Source organism: Gigantopelta aegis, chromosome 10 (assembly GCF_016097555.1).
Source record: "Gigantopelta aegis isolate Gae_Host chromosome 10, Gae_host_genome, whole genome shotgun sequence".
Classification (NCBI taxonomy): Eukaryota; Metazoa; Mollusca; class Gastropoda; order Neomphalida; family Peltospiridae; genus Gigantopelta; species Gigantopelta aegis.
In genome coordinates this window covers 1,946,558-1,968,158 of record NC_054708.1, presented here as the reverse complement: position 1 = coordinate 1,968,158, position 21,601 = coordinate 1,946,558, and the positions used below count along the sequence as shown (strand labels likewise).

The 21,601-nt window shown below is 37.9% G+C and overlaps 1 protein-coding gene across 3 annotated transcripts in view; it reads right to left on the bottom strand.

Annotated features, from left to right (window-relative positions):
* LOC121382925 (carboxyl-terminal PDZ ligand of neuronal nitric oxide synthase protein-like) overlaps positions 1 to 15,937 on the bottom strand; it is a 203,894-nt gene extending 187,957 nt beyond the window's left edge. For all 3 annotated transcript variants that reach the window (XR_005959236.1, XM_041512605.1, XM_041512606.1), the window contains exon 1: positions 14,897 to 15,937. Coding sequence is in view for 2 of the 3 variants with exons in the window: in XM_041512605.1 (XP_041368539.1) it covers positions 14,897 to 15,004 (108 nt within the window). In the remaining variant the exon portion in view is untranslated. The remainder of the gene's footprint in view (positions 1 to 14,896) is intronic.
* Between the last annotated feature and the right edge of the window lie 5,664 nt (positions 15,938 to 21,601).

Below are 21,601 nucleotides of genomic sequence, written 5' to 3'. Positions count from 1 at the left end.
AGTGTGTGAATCAGTACACAATAGCAAGTGTGTGAATCAGTAAACAATATGTGTGTGAATCAGTAAACAATAAGTGTGTGAATCAGTACACAATAGCAAGTGTGTGAATCAGTAAACAATAAGTGTGTGAATCAGTAATAAGTCTGCTAATCAGTAAACAGTGGCAAGTGTGTGAATCAGTAAACAATAAGTGTGTGAATCAGTAAACAGTAACAAGTCTGTTAATCAGTAAACAGTGGCAAGTCTGTGAATCAGTAAACAATAAGTGTGTGAATCAGTAATCAGTAACAAGTCTGCTAATCAGTAAACAGTGAGGCTGTAAACAAAAATAACAACTGCTGTACCAACAATCACATGTCATTTTCCGCATTAGCAACCTGCGGTAACAATAATCACATTATTTTCAGCAGTGCTCATCATTCTAGAAAAGCAATAACAAGTGTGCCATGTTTTGTAAGCCAGGGGCCTAATTCACTAAACTCTCACAACTTTGCGATCTCGCAGTGCAATGCTAAAATACTTGCAAAGAGGATGCTTTGTTGTCTAGCAGAGCCTAAGAGAACTTTGTGAAGTAGGCCCCAGTCTTTCAGGCAGCAATAACCATGATAACAGTGAGTGAGTGACAGCAATAACCATGATAACAGTGAGTGAGTGACAGCAATAACCATGATAACAGTGAGTGAGTGACAGCAATAACCATGATAACAGTGAGTGAGTGACAGCAATAACCATGATAACAGTGAGCGAGTGACAGCAATAACCATGATAACAGTGAGCGAGTGACAGCAATAACCATGATAACACTGAGTGAGTGACAGCAATAACCATGATAACACTGAGTGAGTGACAGCAATAACCATGATAACAGTGAGTGACAGCAATAACCATGATAGCAATAACCATGATAACACTGAGTGAGTGACAGCAATAACCATGATAACACTGAGTGAGTGACAGCAATAACCATGATAACACTGAATGAGTGACAGCAATAACCATGATAACAGTGAGCGAGTGACAGCAATAACCATGATAACAGTGAGTGACAGCAATAACCATGATAACTGTGAGTGAGTGACAGCAATAACCATGATAACACTGAATGAGTGACAGCAATAACCATGATAACAGTGAGCGAGTGACAGCAATAACCATGATAACAGTGAGTGACAGCAATAACCATGATAACTGTGAGTGAGTGACAGCAATAACCATGATAACACTGAGTGAGTGACAGCAATAACCATGATAACAGTGAGTGAGTGACAGCAATAACCATGATAACTGTGAGCGAGTGACAGCAATAACCATGATAACAGTGAGCGAGTGACAGCAATAACCATGATAACAGTGAGTGAGTGACAGCAATAACCATGATAACAGTGAGTGAGTGACAGCAATAACCATGATAACAGTGAGTGAGTGACAGCAATAACCATGATAACAGTGAGCGAGTGACAGCAATAACCATAACACTGAGTGAGTGACAGCAATAACCATGATAACAGTGAGCGAGTGACAGCAATAACCATGATAACAGTGAGTGACAGCAATAACCATGATAACTGTGAGTGAGTGACAGCAATAACCATGATAACAGTGAGTGAGTGACAGCAATAACCATGATAACACTGAGTGAGTGACAGCAATAACCATGATAACAGTGAGTGAGTGACAGCAATAACCATGATAACAGTGAGTGAGTGACAGCAATAACCATGATAACAGTGAGTGAGTGACAGCAATAACCATGATAACAGTGAGTGAGTGACAGCAATAGCCATGATAACAGTGAGTGAGTGACAGCAATAACCATGATAACACTGAGTGAGTGACAGCAATAACCATGATAACAGTGAGTGAGTGACAGCAATAACCATGATAACAGTGAGCGAGTGACAGCAATAACCATGATAACAGTGAGCGAGTGACAGCAATAACCATGATAACACTGAGTGAGTGACAGCAATAACCATGATAACAGTGAGTGAGTGACAGCAATAACCATGATAACAGTGAGTGAGTGACAGCAATAACCATGATAACACTGAGTGAGTGACAGCAATAACCATGATAACAGTGAGTGAGTGACAGCAATAACCATGATAACTGTGAGCGAGTGACAGCAATAACCATGATAACAGAGAGTGAGTGACAGCAATAACCATGATAACAGTGAGTGACAGCAATAACCATGATAACAGTGAGTGAGTGACAGCAATAACCATGATAACAGTGAGTGAGTGACAGCAATAACCATGATAACAGTGAGCGAGTGACAGCAATAACCATGATAACAGTGAGTGAGTGACAGCAATAACCATGATAACACTGAGTGAGTGACAGCAATAACCATGATAACAGTGAGTGAGTGACAGCAATAACCATGATAACAGTGAGTGACAGCAATAACCATGATAAGAGTGAGCGAGTGACAGCAATAACCATGATAACAGTGAGTGAGTGACAGCAATAACCATGATAACAGTGAGCGAGTGACAGCAATAACCATAACAGTGAGTGAGTGACAGCAATAACCATGATAACAGTGAGCGAGTGACAGCAATAACCATGATAACAGTGAGTGAGTGACAGCAATAACCATGATAACACTGAGTGAGTGACAGCAATAACCATGATAACACTGAGTGAGTGACAGCAATAACCATGATAACAGTGAGTGACAGCAATAACCATGATAACAGTGAGTGAGTGACAGCAATAGCCATGATAACAGTGAGTGAGTGACAGCAATAACCATGATAACACTGAGTGAGTGACAGCAATAACCATGATAACAGTGAGCGAGTGACAGCAATAACCATGATAACAGTGAGTGAGTGACAGCAATAACCATGATAACAGTGAGTGAGTGACAGCAATAACCATGATAACACTGAGTGAGTGACAGCAATAACCATGATAACAGTGAGTGAGTGACAGCAATAACCATGATAACAGTGAGTGAGTGACAGCAATAACCATGATAACACTGAGTGAGTGACAGCAATAACCATGATAACAGTGAGTGAGTGACAGCAATAACCATGATAACTGTGAGCGAGTGACAGCAATAACCATGATAACAGTGAGCGAGTGACAGCAATAACCATGATAACAGTGAGTGAGTGACAGCAATAACCATGATAACTGTGAGTGACAGCAATAACCATGATAACACTGAGTGAGTGACAGCAATAACCATGATAACAGTGAGCGAGTGACAGCAATAACCATGATAACAGTGAGTGAGTGACAGCAATAACCATGATAACAGTGAGTGAGTGACAGAAATAACCATGATAACACTGAGTGAGTGACAGCAATAACCATGATAACAGTGAGTGAGTGACAGCAATAACCATGATAACAGTGAGTGAGTGACAGCAATAACCATGATAACAGTGAGTGAGTGACAGCAATAACCATGATAACTGTGAGCGAGTGACAGCAATAACCATGATAACAGTGAGCGAGTGACAGCAATAACCATGATAACAGTGAGTGAGTGACAGCAATAACCATGATAACTGTGAGTGACAGCAATAACCATGATAACACTGAGTGAGTGACAGCAATAACCATGATAACAGTGAGTGAGTGACAGCAATAACCATGATAACAGTGAGTGACAGCAATAACCATGATAACAGTGAGTGAGTGACAGCAATAACCATGATAACACTGAGTGAGTGACAGCAATAACCATGATAACAGTGAGTGAGTGACAGCAATAACCATGATAACACTGAGTGAGTGACAGCAATAACCATAACAGTGAGTGAGTGACAGCAATAACCATGATAACAGTGAGTGAGTGACAGCAATAACCATGATAACAGTGTCTCTTGGAACAAGGGTGAGGGGGACTAACATGTAGGATGCCTACTCCCTGAGGCTTTCTGTACTCCTCCCTGCTCACCCAAACACAATATCTAGACAATATCCACCATACATTATACAGTTTATTCACTCAGTTCATGAATACAGAAAACAAATGTCATTTGCATGATATTAAAGCTATATCTTGAATGGCATACTAGCTTAAACTCAAACGAGAAAATAAGAACACATTAGCAAATATTATTACTATTAACTCCTCAACTACTGCTGGTGATTCCATCATGATAAATTTCATCCACAGATGATTCATCTAACAAATATTGTGTCTATAATGCACACTGTATAATACATTGTGTCCACTGAGCTTGTATATTATTATCATATATACATATTTTGTTATCTGTATCACATCAGAGCTCCAAACTGTATTGTTTAGCATTGGCAAATCTTTCAAAAATATTAATAATTGTAGCTTTGCTAATGTTACCAATGTCACAGCCATATTAAGTTTTGATTTTGTTTCCCTTATTGCTTTATGTATGATACATTTTAAAACTAAAATGAAGTTTGTATTTCATAATTTTTCTGCTGTTCTGTTCTCGTTTACAGTGGTGGTTCTAGCTGTTATGACAAATTCTGTTCTCGTTTACTAGCAACAACAGTGGTGGTTCTAGCTGTTGTGACAAATTCTGTCCTCCTTTACTAGCTACAACAGTGGTGGTTTTAGCTGTTATAACAAATTCTGTTCTCGTTTACTAGCTACAACAGTGGTGGTTCTAGCTGTTGTGACAAATTCAGTCCTCCTTTACTAGCTACAACAGTGGTGGTTCTAGCTGTTGTGACAAATTCTGTCCTCCTTTACTAGCTACAACAGTGGTGGTTCTAGCTGTTGTGACAAATTCAGTCCTCCTTTACTAGCTACAACAGTGGTGGTTCTAGCTGTTGTGACAAATTCTGTCCTCCTTTACTAGCTACAACAGTGGTGGTTCTAGCTGTTGTGACAAATTCTGTCCTCCTTTACTAGCTACAACAGTGGTGGTTCTAGCTGTTGTGACAAATTCTGTCCTCCTTTACTAGCTACAACAGTGGTGGTTCTAGCTGTTGTGACAAATTCTGTCCTCCTTTACTAGCTACAACAGTGGTGGTTCTAGCTGTTGTGACAAATTCAGTCCTCCTTTACTAGCTACAACAGTGGTGGTTCTAGCTGTTGTGACAAATTCTGTCCTCCTTTACTAGCTACAACAGTGGTGGTTCTAGCTGTTGTGACAAATTCTGTCCTCCTTTACTAGCTACAACAGTGGTGGTTCTAGCTGTTGTGACAAATTCTGTCCTCCTTTACTAGCTACAACAGTGGTGGTTCTAGCTGTTGTGACAAATTCTGTCCTCCTTTACTAGCTACAACAGTGGTGGTTCTAGCTGTTGTGACAAATTCTGTCCTCCTTTACTAGCTACAACAGTGGTGGTTCTAGCTGTTGTGACAAATTCTGTCCTCCTTTACTAGCTACAACAGTGGTGGTTCTAGCTGTTGTGACAAATTCAGTCCTCCTTTACTAGCTACAACAGTGGTGGTTCTAGCTGTTGTGACAAATTCTGTCCTCCTTTACTAGCTACAACAGTGGTGGTTTTAGCTGTTGTGACAAATTCTGTCCTCCTTTACTAGCTACAACAGTGGTGGTTTTAGCTGTTATGACAAATTCTGTCCTCCTTTACTAGCTACAACAGTGGTGGTTCTAGCTGTTGTGACAAATTCTGTTCTCGTTTACTAGCAACAGTGGTGGTTCTAGCTGTTGTGACAAATTCTGTCCTCCTTTACTAGCTACAACAGTGGTGGTTTTAGCTGTTATAACAAATTCTGTCCTCCTTTACTAGCTACAACAGTGGTGGTTTTAGCTGTTATGACAAATTCTGTCCTCCTTTACTAGCTACAACAGTGGTGGTTCTAGCTGTTGTGACAAATTCAGTCCTCCTTTACTAGCTACAACAGTGGTGGTTCTAGCTGTTGTGACAAATTCTGTCCTCCTTTACTAGCTACAACAGTGGTGGTTTTAGCTGTTATAACAAATTCTGTCCTCCTTTACTAGCTACAACAGTGGTGGTTTTAGCTGTTGTGACAAATTCTGTCCTCCTTTACTAGCTACAACAGTGGTGGTTCTAGCTGTTGTGACAAATTCAGTCCTCCTTTACTAGCTACAACAGTGGTGGTTCTAGCTGTTGTGACTGTTGTGCTACAAAGTTCTGTTATAACTTCTGTTCCTTTACTAGCTACAACAGTGGTGGTTTCTAGCTGTTGGTTCTAGCTGTTGTGACAAATTCAGTCCTCCTTTACTAGCTACAACAGTGGTGGTTCTAGCTGTTGTGACAAATTCTGTCCTCCTTTACTATTGGTGGTTTAGCTGTTATAACAAATTCTGTCCTCCTTTACTAGCTACAACAGTGGTGGTTCTAGCTGTTGTGACAAATTCTGTCCTCCTTTACTAGCTACAACAGTGGTGGTTCTAGCTGTTGTGACAAATTCTGTCCTCCTTTACTAGCTACAACAGTGGTGGTTCTAGCTGTTGTGACAAATTCAGTCCTCCTTTACTAGCTACAACAGTGGTGGTTCTAGCTGTTGTGACAAATTCTGTCCTCCTTTACTAGCTACAACAGTGGTGGTTTTAGCTGTTGTGACAAATTCTGTCCTCCTTTACTAGCTACAACAGTGGTGGTTTTAGCTGTTGTGACAAATTCAGTCCTCCTTTACTAGCTACAACAGTGGTGGTTCTAGCTGTTGTGACAAATTCTGTCCTCCTTTACTAGCTACAACAGTGGTGGTTTTAGCTGTTGTGACAAATTCTGTCCTCCTTTACTAGCTACAACAGTGGTGGTTCTAGCTGTTGTGACAAATTCAGTCCTCCTTTACTAGCTACAACAGTGGTGGTGGTTGTGACAAATCTAGCTGTTGTGACAAACAGTCTGTTCTAGCTCAAATTCTGTCCTCCTTTACTAGCTACAACAGTGGTGGTTTTAGCTGTTGTGACAAATTCTGTCCTCCTTTACTAGCTACAACAGTGGTGGTTTTAGCTGTTATGACAAATTCTGTCCTCCTTTACTAGCTACAACAGTGGTGGTTCTAGCTGTTGTGACAAATTCTGTCCTCCTTTACTAGCTACAACAGTGGTGGTTTTAGCTGTTATAACAAATTCTGTCCTCCTTTACTAGCTACAACAGTGGTGGTTCTAGCTGTTGTGACAAATTCTGTCCTCCTTTACTAGCTACAACAGTGGTGGTTCTAGCTGTTGTGACAAATTCTGTCCTCCTTTACTAGCTACAACAGTGGTGGTGGTTCCTAGCTGTTGTGACAAATTCTGTCCTCCTTTACTAGCTACAACAGTGGTGGTTCTAGCTGTTGTGACAAATTCTGTCCTCCTTTACTAGCTACAACAGTGGTGGTTCTAGCTGTTGTGACAAATTCAGTCCTCCTTTACTAGCTACAACAGTGGTGGTTCTAGCTGTTGTGACAAATTCTGTCCTCCTTTACTAGCTACAACAGTGGTGGTTTTAGCTGTTGTGACAAATTCTGTCCTCCTTTACTAGCTACAACAGTGGTGGTTTTAGCTGTTGTGACAAATTCAGTCCTCCTTTACTAGCTACAACAGTGGTGGTTCTAGCTGTTGTGACAAATTCTGTCCTCCTTTACTAGCTACAACAGTGGTGGTTTTAGCTGTTGTGACAAATTCTGTCCTCCTTTACTAGCTACAACAGTGGTGGTTCTAGCTGTTGTGACAAATTCAGTCCTCCTTTACTAGCTACAACAGTGGTGGTTCTAGCTGTTGTGACAAATTCTGTCCTCCTTTACTAGCTACAACAGTGGTGGTTCTAGCTGTTGTGACAAATTCTGTTCTCGTTTACTAGCAACAGTGGTGGTTCTAGCTGTTGTGACAAATTCTGTCCTCCTTTACTAGCTACAACAGTGGTGGTTCTAGCTGTTGTGACAAATTCTGTTCTCGTTTACTAGCAACAACAGTGGTGGTTCTAGCTGTTGTGACAAATTCTGTCCTCCTTTACTAGCTACAACAGTGGTGGTTCTAGCTGTTGTGACAAATTCTGTCCTCCTTTACTAGCAACAACAGTGGTGGTTCTAGCTGTTATAACAAATTCTGTTCTCGTTTACTAGCAACAACAGTGGTGGTTTTAGCTGTTATGACAAATTCTGTCCTTGTTTACTAGCTACAACAGTGGTGGTTCTAGCTGTTATAACAAATTCTGTTCTCGTTTACTAGCAACAACAGTGGTGGTTTTAGCTGTTATGACAAATTCTGTCCTTGTTTACTAGCTACAACAGTGGTGGTTCTAGCTGTTATAACAAATTCTGTTCTCGTTTACTAGCAACAACAGTGGTGGTTTTAGCTGTTATGACAAATTCTGTCCTTGTTTACTAGATACAACAGTGGTGGTTCTAGCTGTTGTGACAAATTCTGTCCTCGTTTACTAGATACAACAGTGGTGGTTCTAGCTGTTGTGACAAATTCTGTCCTCGTTTACTAGATACAACAGTGGTGGTTCCAGCTGTTATGACAAATTCTGTTCTCGTTTACTAGCAACAGTAGTGGTCTAGCTGTTATGACAAATTCTGTTTTCGTTTACTAGCAACAGTAGTGGTCTAGCTGTTATGACAAATTCTGTTCTCAGGCATGTTTTTAACTGGACATTTCATCCAGCTCATACATTATTACACAATACATAATTTGTCATCATCATGAGACTAAGTGTATAAATGTCACACAGATCTTTATGATAAGTTTGGTATGTGTCAAAGTTGCAACTACAATATTTGGTTATTTTCACATTTATTTATAATAAATAACTACAAGTTAATCAAAGCCATGCATAATCTTTCCATAATCAACTCAAGAACAATAATGTTTAAAAGTCTTGTACTGGACGACAAGATGGCTTTCCATAATTAACTCAAGAACAATAATGTTTACAAGTCTTGTACTGGACGACAAGATGGCTTTCCATAATTAACTCAAGAACAATAATGTTTAAAAGTCTTGTACTGGACGACAAGATGGCTTTCCGAATAATGGGTGGCTAAATATAGCCTGATCACCATCTTTGTTTCTTTGTCAATTGTCTGCAAAAAATTATGAAAACAGCAATGTCACTAGTCAATGTGTGCAACACACACTCAAGATTTCCCCTAAAAATACTTTTTTTTCGACTAGCAAATGGAAGTATTTCGTTGTAAAAAATAATTTATATGAATATAGCAGAAGGTACAAACTTTATGTTTCAAAGCAAAAATTTATAAATATTTTTAGCGGAAACCGCCATTATTGCAACTTTGACATAGCACCTTTAAGAAATGTATGAAAAATATCCGGTTACTCTAAAGTATAATATAACCATTTTAAAACTTCACCTCTGCTGGTGTGTGACTAGATATAAATAAACCATTTGCATCTTGGTTATTTTACGTCACTCAGTATTACTTTTTGTTTTTTTCTTCACTTGTGAACTGAATGTGACTAAGTTATATATTTCATGATGAACTTATTCATTTTCTAATCTGAAAATTAGCATGTTAATTAACATTTATTTTGTTGAGGTTCATGTGACTAAACATTCTCAAATAAATTCACCAAACTGCAAAATATTTGTTTTCCTCTGCTTAAACACTCGACAAATATAATTTTTACACAGAATACTGCCCCATAATCTGATTTGAGTACCTCTATTTCATTAATGTCATTTTCTCATTGGCTACACTATAAGATTACTTCTCTGAGTCTGTTGTTCAAACACATCGCTATCTGAACTTTGCAGCCACCTTCACTATTGACTTAACTGTCAAGGCATGGGTCAAAAGGCAAACATTACAATAAATTGATAGTTTGTAAAAACGAAACTCATTCTCTCAGCAAATACCACTACATAACTATCTGTAAACACGTTTGAAACAGTGACTGTTTTAACATTAGCTGCAAACTGTAACAGATTTTAATACCACAGAGGCCCCTGAGAACTGAAAATTGTTATATATATGTTAGTGAAAACCCAATTCAAGTAACCAGTTAGTTTTTGTGTAATCCACCAGGGCTTTACATCTCACTAATTTGAACACAACAGGGACTTTTGTCTTTTCTCAGTGCAGGAAGGTTGTTTTAGTTCAGTACTGTCATTAACAGCTGCTGTAGATTCCATGCCATGTATTTCCAGTTATTTTAATCTAATTAAACGTAACATTTCAGTGGTTCTCAGGTCAGCATGTTTGTACTCAATTTGGGCATGGTTATTTTGGGCACAACATTAATCACCTCCACTTTGATGCATGTAAATGACCATGTAAATGAGGTCATAACTTGAATGCGCGAATTTAAAATATGTTACGCAAAACGAGACTGGCATGAGCAACACGCATTGAAACTATCGTTATTGCAATTTTCAGAATAACATGCACAAATTTACAAGGTGTGAAAGATATCTGAATGTTATTAAGTTCTTGATCCTGGGGTTTTTTGTAATGTCATAGTATCCATCGAATGTGTCAATCTGCAAGAGAACAAGGTTTGTACACTGAATGTGTAATCACTTTTTTTAAAACACCATCTTCGTGTGATATTACATTAGTGTTGAAAGTCAATTGAAATTGATCATTGTCATAATCAGCAAGTACCAAAGTTTGATTAACATTCCATGATAAACTTTAAATATAACATACATTGTAACTATGAACACAGGAAGGATTTCAATTGTCAGCAAGTACCAAAGTTTGATCAACATTCCATGATAAACTTTAAATATAACATACATTGTAACTATGAACACAGGAAGGATTTCAATTGTTAGGAATGTACTTTTTTTTACAACAACAGACCCTACACTGACCTTAATTATTACACTGTAACCTTAAACATTACACAAGAACACTACATATGTACAACACTACATGTATATCCATTTCATGCAATTAATATATAACATTCTTTTAATTATTATTTAATGCAGATCATTATTAACTTGGTTATTCATCTCTGAGGTTTAATTACTATTATTAATGATACATTTTATTTGTCACAAATCAAATAAACAAAATGACAGAATATTTTTAATAAAATTTAAAAAAAGTATCTTGTGTTATTATTTAGAAGACTCAAGTATTAGTTTGTTCATAATATAAACATTGACAGATATATATATATATATATATATATATATATATATATATACATACACACATACACAGTTGAACCCCGTTGGCTCGGACTCTGTCGGTGCTCGAGAACGTGTTCGACCCATCAGGTAGTTCGACCTATCTACTCGGTCAACAACGTTTAAGTGCAACTCGGGACTCTGTTTTTGGTTCAAGCATTGCACTGTATTCGACCCTTCCAACCGGCCTCGGTAGCGGTAGCGTCGTGGTTAGACCATCGGTCAACAGGCTGGTAGGTACTGGGTTCGGGTCCCAGTCGAGGCATGGGATTTTTAATCCAGATACCGACTCCAAACCCTGAGTGAGTGTTCCGCAAGGCTCAATGGTTAGGTGTAAACCACTTGCACCGACCAGTGATCCATAACTAGTTCACCAAAGGCCATGGTTTGTGCTATCCTACCTGTGTGAAGCGCAAATAAAAGATCCCTTGCTGCTAATCGGAAAGAGTAGCCCATGAAGTGGCGACAGCGGGTTTCCTCTCAAAATCTGTGTGGTTCTTAATCATATGTCTGACGCCATATAACAGTAAATAAAATGTGTGGAGTGCGTCGTTAAATAAAACATTTCTTTCTTTCTTTCGACCATTCCGAGTTCAACCCAACGAGATTTTACTGTATATATATATTCTGGCTTCATTAGTTATTAAAGTCTGGTTTTCAACCTTACACTGATGGGTTGTTTTCATATTACATTAAACAAATGACCAAAATCTTAGTCTCTGTAAATCATATATATAAAATTATCTTTTCATTATTTGTTTACAGTCGTAAATTTTTATCATGCGAAACACCACTTTCCTTGTGTTTCATAGCGTGCACAATGGAAAAATATGTAGCACTTTAGATTTATTTTACTGTTAAAATATTTACAAATCTAAATTTCACTTCAGTCATTTGACAAACACCTGGCGGCAGTCTGTTTTAGTGATGTTCCAAGTACCGATTATAACTGAAAATTCATTGGTTTGGCTCTACCGATGTGATGATCAATGATCAAATCCATAATCAATTGTGATTGCTCCTCCAGTTTAGAAGATGGAATTGATGTAAATCTATTTATATGTTGGTACTGATGTTTGTTTTCATGCGTACACAAAGAAAAAACATATAAAATAGTTATTAAAGGTAAAATTTGAGATTTGTAGTGTCTACCCTGGCAGTGGACACAACAACAGGTGTATGGTCATTATAATTCAAATCCTTCTTATGTTTATATAATTCTAACCGATTGTGTAATCAAAGTTGATTGGTTGGATTAAACCAAATACATAACATACATGTATGTAGATTAGGATCTTGGTCATGTTTTTAATGCGGTATCCAAAGGCAGTGTTCGAAATAAGTACTTGTCCGTTTGTCCCGACATGTGAAAATCTATTCAGACAAGCAAACTGTGCCTCGGTGTTTGCCCAGTGGACAAGTAAAAATGTTCAGTGCAGTTTCATTTTAAGCAATCACAAACATCATCCTGGTACTTGAATAAAACAATCCGTTTATTTGGACAAGCGAAAATATTGGCGGACAAATATAGATTTCTAGATGTATATTTATCCGGTGGACTAGTGACATTTTTTGCTTATTTCTATCACTGAAAGGTCACTTTGTCAGCGTAAAGTAGACAAACTGTAAAGTAGACAAACTGTAAAGTAGACAAACTGTAAAGTAGACAAACCGTTAATGATCGGCAAATCATGACTATATCTAAAGATTTACATCTGATACCAGTCATAGTCTAAACAGACTGAGAGAAGTGATCTTGTAAGTACTCAGTATAATTTTTATTGGATTTAAAAGTGTGACAAATAAATGTGTCATACTTCTTAATGCATAGTATATGTAATTAAAAACAGAGAAAAAAAAGATTAAATAGTAATAATTTGTATATATGCATTAATTAAAAAAAAAAAAATTAAATTCTGCATGAAATATATTACATTATAACATTATAAATTATTCATGAATACTAGTATATCATAATGCAATACTTTGTTTTAACTGATTTTTTTTTTTTTTTAAAGAAGTTTCTTGTATCATGCATTCCTTCTTGCTTCTTGCTTAATCATGTGAAGAGAAAAATGACGTTTCTCTGAACCCTTTAAGTTTAGTAGCACAGACTTAAAAATGGTGATAATTATAAAATACATTTTATTTAATCTATATACATATATTATTGATATGGTACGTGATGCACAAAGGGTGCTCTACTAGCTAATAAAAGAGTAGTCTATGAAGTGGCAACAGCGGGTTTCCTCTCTCAATATCTGTGTGGTCCGTTACCATATGTCTGACGCCATATAACCGTAAATACAACGTGTTGAGTGCCTCATTAAATAAACCATTTCTTTCTTTCTACTAGCTAATATCATTAATGCCCAAAACCAGTTATCTTTTTTTTTTTTTTTTTTTTTTTTTTTTTTAAATAGTTAACTTAAATGAATCATATATTCTGCATGTAAACTAAAAGGTCAAAACATAAAATGAATCATTTAAATTGATTTCTGTTATTCCCACAATGATGTGATTTGTACGGCAATATAAACAAGAGCACTTGTCTATGTAATTCTGCTCTCACTAGAGTTCTTGTCAGTGACAAGTCATTCAATCACATCTTTCACAAACCATACATTTTTAATTTTTACATTTTAACTGCTGCTTTCAGAATGTAGTTTTTTGGGCCCAGTATTGATTTGTGTACATTTATTATAAAGTCAACCCACCCATGGTAATAAAACAAACAAGTAAACAGGAAATTATCACACGTTTTTAAATTCAAAACTGTGAGACAAGAATTCCTAAATATTAATAACGAAACACTGGGATTTTTAGATAGTTTTTAAGACAATTTTAATACATATTTTTTTAAATGATATAAATTTTGATATCTTAATTCAGGGCTGTAGATATCACAACAGGTTTTTTGTCCATTTTGAACATAGCGAGGTGTTTTTAGTGCAGTGATGTTCTTAACATGATGAACAGTTCTGAATATTCTGAAAGTAATTTCAAGTTATTTTAATTTAATTAAAGCTTTACATTTCAGTGGTTATGAGGTGAAATGTGTTGAAGTCAGCATCTTTGTACTTAATTTGGGTGTCGATGTCATTATTTTGGGATATAATATTTTGGGCAAAATGTTGATCACCTTAATTTTAGTGCAATCCAATGCCCTTTAATTACTTTAATAGATCTCAGTAACTATATAATTATGGGCCTAACAACCTCACTAACAGTTAAAAACTGTTTTTTTAAATTAATTTTAGTGCAACACCAAAAATACCCAGACATAACATCATAAATTATTTACCTGATATACAATAGGCTCCAATGAACATTTTGTTTTAAACATTTTTATTAGAAACAGCTGGTGATCTGTTGAAATTAAGTAGCAACTACTATTAAACATTTTACAACTGATTACCAATCTCTGAAATTTGCGTAGTGAATCACAGAGTGAGTATACTGAACAAAATGTTGCAAAATCATTAAAACAGTCTTTAATGCGACTGATAATAGATACATACACAAGTTATAATTTAAACAGAATATTTTCTTTAAGTGACATCTTGTTAATACTCAATGATTGAGGTTTGTGAAAAACATTCTCTTTTTTTTGTCCACACTTCTGTCAGTAATATAAAAAAATTAAAATAGATAGACCCTACTGATATATTTATTTTTATTCATTTGATATTTATTTATTGGTTTTAATGTATTCATTAGTTTTAACTTAAATAGAAATTTCATTAGGATGACACATATCCTAAATGACAATAAGATCTAAACAATAACATGTAACAGCTCAAACACAACCCTCCCTCCCTCCCTCCCTCCCTCTCTCCGTCCCTCTCTGTGGTCTTACCTTGGCCTGGAAGGGAATCCCGTGTTCGAACGCATCCTCGTTATGGAGAGGAATTCTGCTATCGTACCCATCGTCAGACACCAAGTCGTACTGTTTTTTAGACGGCATTCTCTCGGCCTCACACTCAAAGCCCGTCCCACGACAATGCCGAACTCATTTATACAGTACTAGCAACAAGTATGTCACTCGTTGCTCGTGCAGTTCGAAATTAATCGGAATTTAAACTTCCATGGCCGAACCCTGCTCGGTACCGCCGCCGAGCGAGAGCGGTGCAGTTCTGGGGTTACAAAGTTTACCTGCCTCCGACGGCTCGTCTAAAACACGATACATAGCAAACTTGGCGCATCAGCCTTTCTTGAGATAAAATCAACAAACAAGTCGCACTCGCAAAATAGAGCTGGAGCGAGATGGGTTCTTAATACAAACGCTGCACGCCGTAATGCGTTATGGGAAAGTCGATTACGGACGAGAATTCCTCCACTGTGTACCGCAGTCGGTCTGGATAAAACGCACGCGCTGTCAAAGTTAGGAGGGGAAACCCCAACTGGCATCTGCCAATCTGCGTGTTGTCAGCTCTTCCGATATGAATCCGGGATCTCGCATGTTAGGCGGAATTATCCTCAGTTGCAGATCGATGCTAGTCGCCGAAGTCGACCAATAAGTTGTCGCCTGCAGATACGGCAAAACTTTTAAGATTTTTAGCAATCTTCCATTTTTTCCCAAGCACTTCCGGACTTTTCAAAGTCACGTGACCTTTCTTTTGATCGCGCTGATGCTGTTTCGAGTGTGATATCGCACACGCGGCGTGGAACTTTACAAAAGAACCGTTATATATTGCTGGTGATCACGTTACTGGAAACAGAAAGGCATGCAACAGATGGAGGGAAGTTAATGCCTTTTCAACAGACAAGTATTGTTTTTAGGCATACCACACACGATAGGCTTATCGTTGTGCACTGCAAAGGCCTTCATCGTCTAACTTGGTTGAAGACTTAATATGATTCCTTTTACTTCATCACGTGCTGTGTTTATAAAACTTGAGTTTAGACTGACTTAATAGCCGGGATTTAGCTCGGTCGATAGAGCGCTCGCCTGATACATGTTTGAAGGATCGAATCCCCACGTTGGACATTGTCTGTCCCGAGATATACCCACGCACACACGACCACCACCACACACCCCGCTCAATTAAAGTGCCTTTTTTCAGTTAGTGTTTTGTTTGATTTTTAAATTTCATCATCAAAATAGGGCCTGCACCATTAAATTGCCCACAAAATACACATCTCTGAGAATCTTTATTTCAAAATATTGCGGGGAACATTCCCCCGAAACCCCCAACAGATCTTGATCCATTTGGAAGGTCAGGTCATTTGCCTAGTACAAACCCAAACTGCCCCAACCCAGACTTTACCCACCCGTCCTAACCAATGTCGAGTATATCAAATGCTGATGGATGTTCTGTCTGTGGGAAAGTCCCTTGTTGCTAATGGGAGAATGTAGCGGAGGTTTCTGTGAAGACTGTCACAATCACCAAACGTCCAATAGCCGATATTCAATTAATGTGTTTGATCTAGTAGTATTGTTAAACAAAAACGTTTTTTTACAAATACCTATTTTTAATGGGATTCTTTAATTTAGATGAAATGTGATGTTAAAACTAATGTTAAACGTAGGACCATGGCAGTTAAAGACAGAAAAGAGAATGGCAGTTCAAAGTAATAGAAAGAAAACCCGAAGAAAAGCTCGTAGATGATGATGTAGATGCTGATGATGGTAGTGGTGGTGATGATATTAATGATGGTGGTGGTGGTAATCTAATACAATGGTGGTGGTGGTGATGATGATGATGGTGGTGGTAATGCTGATTGTGGTGATGGTGATTATGATGGTGGTGATTTAATATAATGATGGTGGTTAGTGGTGTAACAATACATCGAACTATCGATATATTGCGATAGTCAGTGTCTCGATAGCAATGCATCGATAGTTAATTCAACTATCGATAACTATCGCAATTGTTTGTTCCGCTATCGAAAGTTTCGATAGTATGTATAATGAAACCCTTTGATCTTGTGGAGTAAAATTAATCAAAGATATTCATTGTATTCACCATTGCAAAGAAGTACCTCTGCGTCCCAGCCGGCAATATTGTCACTGCACAGTGATCGCAATTAAAGTCAAAACACGTTACTTTTTCTACACAAACATTGAAAACCATAAAAATTATATTTTATTTGCATAAACCTTTCGAAACCATAAATAAATTATTAATAATAAGTTGATATTTCTGCAAAAATATTGGACACCATAGAAAATAAAGCATAACAACAACAATGTGGGGTCTTTATATTATAAATTTATTAAATATGATTTCACTACCGTGTGACATTATTACAAATAACTAAGTACAAACACAGACATACACACAACACAAACATACGTACAGACGCACGTACACGTACACACACACACACACACACACACACAAAACACACACACATCAATACATACACATATATTGGAAGATTGAATTAAATAGTTTTGCGAAATATCTATTTATATTACTGTTATCAAGCGATTTAAGAATTCACAATACTATTGCAATAGTATTATCACTATTGCAATACTATCACAATAGTAGTTTAAATATCGCAATACTATTGCAATAGTAAAACTGACCGCAATAGTCATCCCTAGTGGTGGTGGTGTTGTTGGTGGTTTTGGTGATGATATTAATGATGACAGTGGTGATGGTGGTGGTAATTTAATATAATGGTGGTGGTGTTGGTGATGATATTAATGATGACGATGGTGGTGATGGTGGTGGTGGTAATTTAATATAATGGTGGTGGTGTTGGTGATGATATTAATGAAGACGATGGTGGTGATGGTGGTGGTGGTAATTTAATATAGTGGTGGTGGTGTTGGTGATGATATTAATGATGACGATGGTGGTGGTGGAATTTAATATAATGGTAGTGGTGTTGGTGATGATATTAATGATGACGATGGTGGTGGTGGTAATTTAATATAATGGTGGTGGTGTTGGTGATGATATTAATGATGACGATGGTGGTGGTGGAATTTAATATAATGGTGGTGGTGTTGGTGATGATATTAATGATGACGATGGTGGTGATGGTGGTGGTGGTAATTTAATAATTATAATGGTGGTGGTGTTGGTGATGATATTAATGATGACGATGGTGGTGGTGGAATTTAATATAATGGTGGTGGTGTTGGTGATGATATTAATGATGACGATGGTGGTGGTGGAATTTAATATAATGGTAGTGGTGTTGGTGATGATATTAATGATGACGATGGTGGTGGTGGTAATTTAATATAATGGTGGTGGTGTTGGTGATGATATTAATGATGACGATGGTGGTGGTGGAATTTAATATAATGGTAGTGGTGTTGGTGATGATATTAATGATGACGATGGTGGTGGTGGAATTTAATATAATGGTGGTGGTGTTGGTGATGATATTAATGATGACGATGGTGGTGGTGGTAATTTAATATAATGGTGGTGGTGTTGGTGATGATATTAACGATGACGATGGTGGTGGTGGTAATTTAATATAATGGTGGTGGTGTTGGTGATGATATTAATGATGACGATGGTAGTTATGGTGGTGGTGGTAATTTAATATAATGGTGGTGGTGTTGGTGATGATATTAATGAAGACGATGGTGGTGGTGGTAATTTAATATAATGGTGGTGGTGTTGGTGTTGGTGATGAGATTAATGATGACGATGGTGGTGATGGTAATTTAATATAATGGTGGTGGTGTTGGTGATGATATTAATGATGACGATGGTGGTGGTGGTAATTTAATATAATGGTAGTGGTGTTGGTGATGATATTAATGATGACGATGGTGGTGGTGGTAATTTAATATAATGGTGGTGGTGTTGGTGATGATATTAATGATGACGATGGTGGTGGTGGTAATTTAATATAATGGTGGTGGTGTTGGTGATGATATTAATGATGACGATGGTAGTGATGGTGGTGGTGGTAATTTAATATAATGGCGGTGGTGTTGGTGATGATATTAATGATGACGATGGTGGTGGTGGTAATTTAATATAATGGTGGTGGTGGTGTTGGTGATGATATTAATGATGACGATGGTGGTGATGGTAATTTAATATAATGGTGGTGGTGGTGGTGTTGGTGATGATATTAATGATGACGATGGTGGTGGTGGTAATTTAAAATAATGGTGGTGGTGGTGTTGGTGATGATATTAATGATGACGATGGTGGTGATGGTAATTTAATATAATGGTGGTGGTGTTGGTGATGATATTAATGATGACAATGGTGGTGATGGTGGTGATGGTAATTTAATATAATGGTGGTGATGGTGTTGATGGTGATTATGATGATGGTGGTGGTTGTAATGGTGATGATGTTGATGGTGACACAACGACGACACGATGAGTAGGAGGATGCATTTACTATCTCTGTCACTGTTCACTATATTAATTATCTATAATTGCAGTTTACACAACGTAGTGCAAGTAACTATCTGACAATAGTAGCAGTAATCGGCGAGAGAGTACGCGGTGTGTTCCTGACGACAGTGGTAATAGCGTTATTGAGGACGGCGATCTGATGGCGATGTATTTTGTCGAGGACTGCGAATACCTGACGGCGAGGAGCGTAATGAAAATCATTACTGTCTTCAGGTTCGTGCAAAATGTCGACCGTCTTCTTCCCTGTGGTTACGCTGTAATTACAGTTGTTCTCGTCTCAACGGTCTGTACATGGCTCGATGGTGTGTAGCTGTTAAGCCATGGGCCTAGAGGCTGGTAGGTGCTGGGCTCGCATCCAGGTACCGGATGTTACCTAGAGTGAATAATAATACGTGGGAGAGGGGTGGAGTTGGGGTTCAGGGAACTGTGAACATGCATCTCTCTCTGTCGATCTCTTTCGATCTTTTGACCAAGTGTTTGTCAACGAATGGTGACTGGCCCAAAAACACCTAAGAGTTTGAATTGTCTGTTTTTGTATACTATAAACTGATATTTGTTTATACCTCTGTTTCAAAATATATTTTTAAAAATAATAATAAACACAAAATGTCACGTGTGCCAGTCACACGGGCGCAACAAGGTTCCACAAAGTGGAGGGGGGGGGGGGGGGGCACACACACACATTTGTGTGTGTGTGTGTGTGTGTGTATGTGTGTGTGTGTGTAGAGATACATGTATAAATATATATTTTACAAAAACAACATCGCAGCTGCTACAAAGTGGGGGCACGTGAAGAATGCTGGTAGAGGTATCCGTATCAAGTGTATTGAAGGACGACTAACTTTCAGAGCACTCCCAACAGGAGAGTGGTCAACAAATATCAAGTCAGAAACACAGGTGCAACTTGAAGCCGTCAGAATCATGAGACTGGACAATCCATATCATTCTGTGGTCCTCACAGACAGCAAACCACTCACTCAGGGCATATAGTGACCTACAGAAAAACACCTGGTTACTGCCCAAAACACACCAAGTCTGGGTCTGGGTCTGGAGAGTGTGGCAAAGACGTCATGTCTGGTGTATTTTGACGTCTGGGACTGGAGAGTGTGGCAAAGACGTCATGTCTGGTGTATTTTGACGTCTGGGACTGGAGAGTGTGGCAAAGACGTCATGTCTGGTGTATTTTGACAGACTACACTGTTCAGACCAAAGACAAGCCACATGCATTTATTGTCCCACGTGTACCACCTGGAATCGGTAGACACATGCGAATGTCCATGTGAAACAGTACAACAGAGTCCACGGCACATCCTACAGTCCTAATACCTGTACACTGAAGCACTGACCAAACTGACTGACAAGCTTTTGGGGCATCAAAGAAGACTGGTCAAGACCACGACATTTTACTAACACAACCAGACTCCACATCCATGGACAACGTAAGCTTCAATGCAGAAGAATGTCTGGCAAATTGTGGATTAATTTCTCTTTCATGGGTAATGATTGTTTGGTCGCTGCTGACCTACACTATCTATGTATGCTGATAATGTTTAGGACTTCCATAACTGTTATCCCATTATTGTTTACAAATAAAATGCTACAAGAAAGTCTTTGACAACCGCTATTTTGCCAAATGCTCATTCGACTCTGCATTGTGCAAAGCTACGATCTTCATCGTAGATGACGGCTTTGTCGGTCAGATTTGGGTAATAGCAACTACGTCTTGGAATAATTTAATTAATGTTTAAGCACGCTTTTCAGAGCCCGAGTAGCTTCACTATAATATAAACGGAAAATGGATCACAGTTAAAGAGTTTGGATAATTAATAAATAATTATATTACAAAGTTCGTTAATTTCAGTTCATCGATGTTTTATTTGTGTTCAATGTACTATAGCTAGACATAAACCACGAAATCATCACTGGCTATTTTATGATAATATTTCTTCACACTTTCATGTCTTCTTAGAGAACTTTGGCAGTAATTGTAAAAGAATGTGGACAGTACAAAGGAAAATTGCTTCTTTTTCTCTGATCAGTTATTGACGAACGTTGGTGCTGGTATGGACGGGAAATCAATTCGGCGGGAAGAGTGCTATCTGGGATAATAAGATGTCACTTGTTCCGCTCACACGACTTCAGAGTCTTATTAGCTGTTTAGATAGAAATTGACTTCTCCCATTGATCTCAATCTCCTCTGCAAATAAACTTTTT